Source organism: Branchiostoma floridae, chromosome 4 (assembly GCF_000003815.2).
Source record: "Branchiostoma floridae strain S238N-H82 chromosome 4, Bfl_VNyyK, whole genome shotgun sequence".
Lineage (NCBI taxonomy): Eukaryota > Metazoa > Chordata > Leptocardii > Amphioxiformes > Branchiostomatidae > Branchiostoma > Branchiostoma floridae.
In genome coordinates this window covers 17,563,821-17,565,995 of record NC_049982.1, presented here as the reverse complement: position 1 = coordinate 17,565,995, position 2,175 = coordinate 17,563,821, and the positions used below count along the sequence as shown (strand labels likewise).

Sequence of the window (2,175 nt, the reverse complement as noted above, 5' to 3'; positions counted from 1 at the left end):
TCTTCACTTGCTTGAAACATATTTGGGATATTGGAGCTACTGTAAATGCATCTAAGTTCGCAGGGATTTACTTTTGCGGTAGTGGGGAAATGGAGTTGTCACGGTGGTTTTGAGTTCGCGGCAGCGCCATAGACTCAGTCTCATACTATAATAGAAAAACGTTCGCAGTGGTTTTAACTGAAAAGTGTGAACATAAAACTGCTGCGAACATTTCTGCATTTACAGTAACCCTAGTGACTTGACCCTAACCCAGTCAGAAATGCTAACAGAGGCCACACCAGTTATATGGACTCGTTCTAAGCCAAAGGAGAAAAAAAAAGAGAATTAAAGAGTTAGCAACCAATCTGCACTTGTAAGTGAAGGTTGCTAGGATATGTGTTGTTTACTAGGATACATGCATGGGTGATTTTCTTACCAACTGTAATGCAGAGAGAAAATTTCTCTGCCATGTCATCATTAATCACATTGTATCTAAGAAAGATTGAGAAGACAGGAACATCATGAATTCCAATCGTCTCTCTCATCATCACTTCTACTTAATCATTACATAATGACTGTGGTTTGGCCTTTCTGAAAACCAAAAAAACCAAAGCTATTTCTTGTTGTCTTTCTTGCTGTAGACTGTAGACTGCTGTCTGACATTTTTACTTTCAAACAAGTAAAATTACCTATTCCTACTCTTAGGAACCATGTCTATATGGTTACCATTTATTTTTACCACCTCCCTTCTTTTTCTTTGACTTTTTGCTAGAGGCTTGTGGCTTCTGTTGGCGGGGTCCAACCATCTCAGGCTGGGCTGTACCACTGGCTCCTGCGGGGACACTCTGGGACGATCCACTCGCCCCTGCCCTGGGAGAACTTGGGGTAACCTGAGGTTTGCTGGCATCCCTGCATCAATAGACACATTATGTGGTCAGTCTATCGTGACCATTACATTGAAAAACTTTTTTACAGTGTCTAATCAAATGTTCAAACCCTACCAGATGCTGCTGGTCAATCCACCCCCATGTTGTGGATTGGATAAATTTGCATCAATCCCAAATTGGGCTGTTCACATTGAGGAAAATCTATTTGAATTGATTTGAATTGGCCCCAACAAGGAATATTTGCATAGATTAGCCGAGTGTGAACAGGGCCTGAGACTTGGCAGAATGACCTTTAACGAGCGAATGGCACAAGGGTGTACTACACTTTGAGTAACAACAAATCCTTTCAACAGTTCACAGGACTGAACACTGGCCTTTCTCCTGATGAGGAATGTTTTACAGCAGGTATGACATTACTTACAGGTCTGAGGCTGCTCCTACAGTGGCTCCTTGTGTTCCTTTTCCTACAGTTGGGAAGGAAAAGTGGCAAAACAAATCTAAAGATCATCCTTTTCTTGAAAAACTATTCAGTACATTATATATCATCAGTCAGAATAACATGACTTTCTGCAACAAGATGCAAACATGCTCACACACATATTTACACACAGAGCAAAAACTTTTGCAATATATGTAGACATAATGTTACACTATTATATATAATATCTCACCAACTCCATCCTTTTGCTTCCTCTTCCTGCGACCTTTGAAGTATGACCTCTCCCTGATTGGAAGCCACCTCTCGGGGTCAGGGGTCACACTGGGGTCATGGTTCTTGGGAAGTTTTCCTACAGGGCAGGAAAAAGACATGTTACTGCATATTTGACTGTTTACAAAATCATATCTCGCTGCTTGAGTAATTGCTATTAGCATATCTTAATACCTTCATATTATTAGAATACTGTACTCCTGCGCTGATTGCTTTTACATCCATTTCTTGCATAGCAATTGTTATTCAATGAAACATTTTCAATCAAAAGTCTAGATCACAAGGCTGTGGGTTTATATCAAAGTTTTGATGTGAGCATTCCAAATGCATGACGTGTGTGATGCATATCTACATCCCAAAGTATTTTGTTACTCCACTTACCTTTCTTTTTTCTCCTCTTTTTCTTCTGCACAATGACAGAATCCCTGTATATGTAGGAACACAGCATAAAGTAAACTACATCTCTGTTTATATGTTTGTATTTACTGAGCAAGATATTTTGTAATCCATTTCCAAGACTTTTGAAGGTGAAGGCAGCCAAAAAAAGCAGCGATCACTGGCCAAAGAAAGTCTTCCAGCAATTCTACATGAATCAAAGTC

General features: G+C 39.9%; 1 protein-coding gene across 1 annotated transcript in view; it reads right to left on the bottom strand.

The window, feature by feature from the left end:
* The window catches only part of LOC118414297 (signal recognition particle subunit SRP72-like), a gene marked incomplete in the record, with an annotated part of 12,102 nt that continues 9,927 nt past the window's right edge, over positions 1-2,175 (bottom strand). The window contains 4 exon segments of the mRNA XM_035818255.1: positions 1-888; positions 1,288-1,330; positions 1,538-1,654; positions 1,957-2,000. Coding sequence (XP_035674148.1) covers positions 702-888; positions 1,288-1,330; positions 1,538-1,654; positions 1,957-2,000 — 391 coding nt within the window.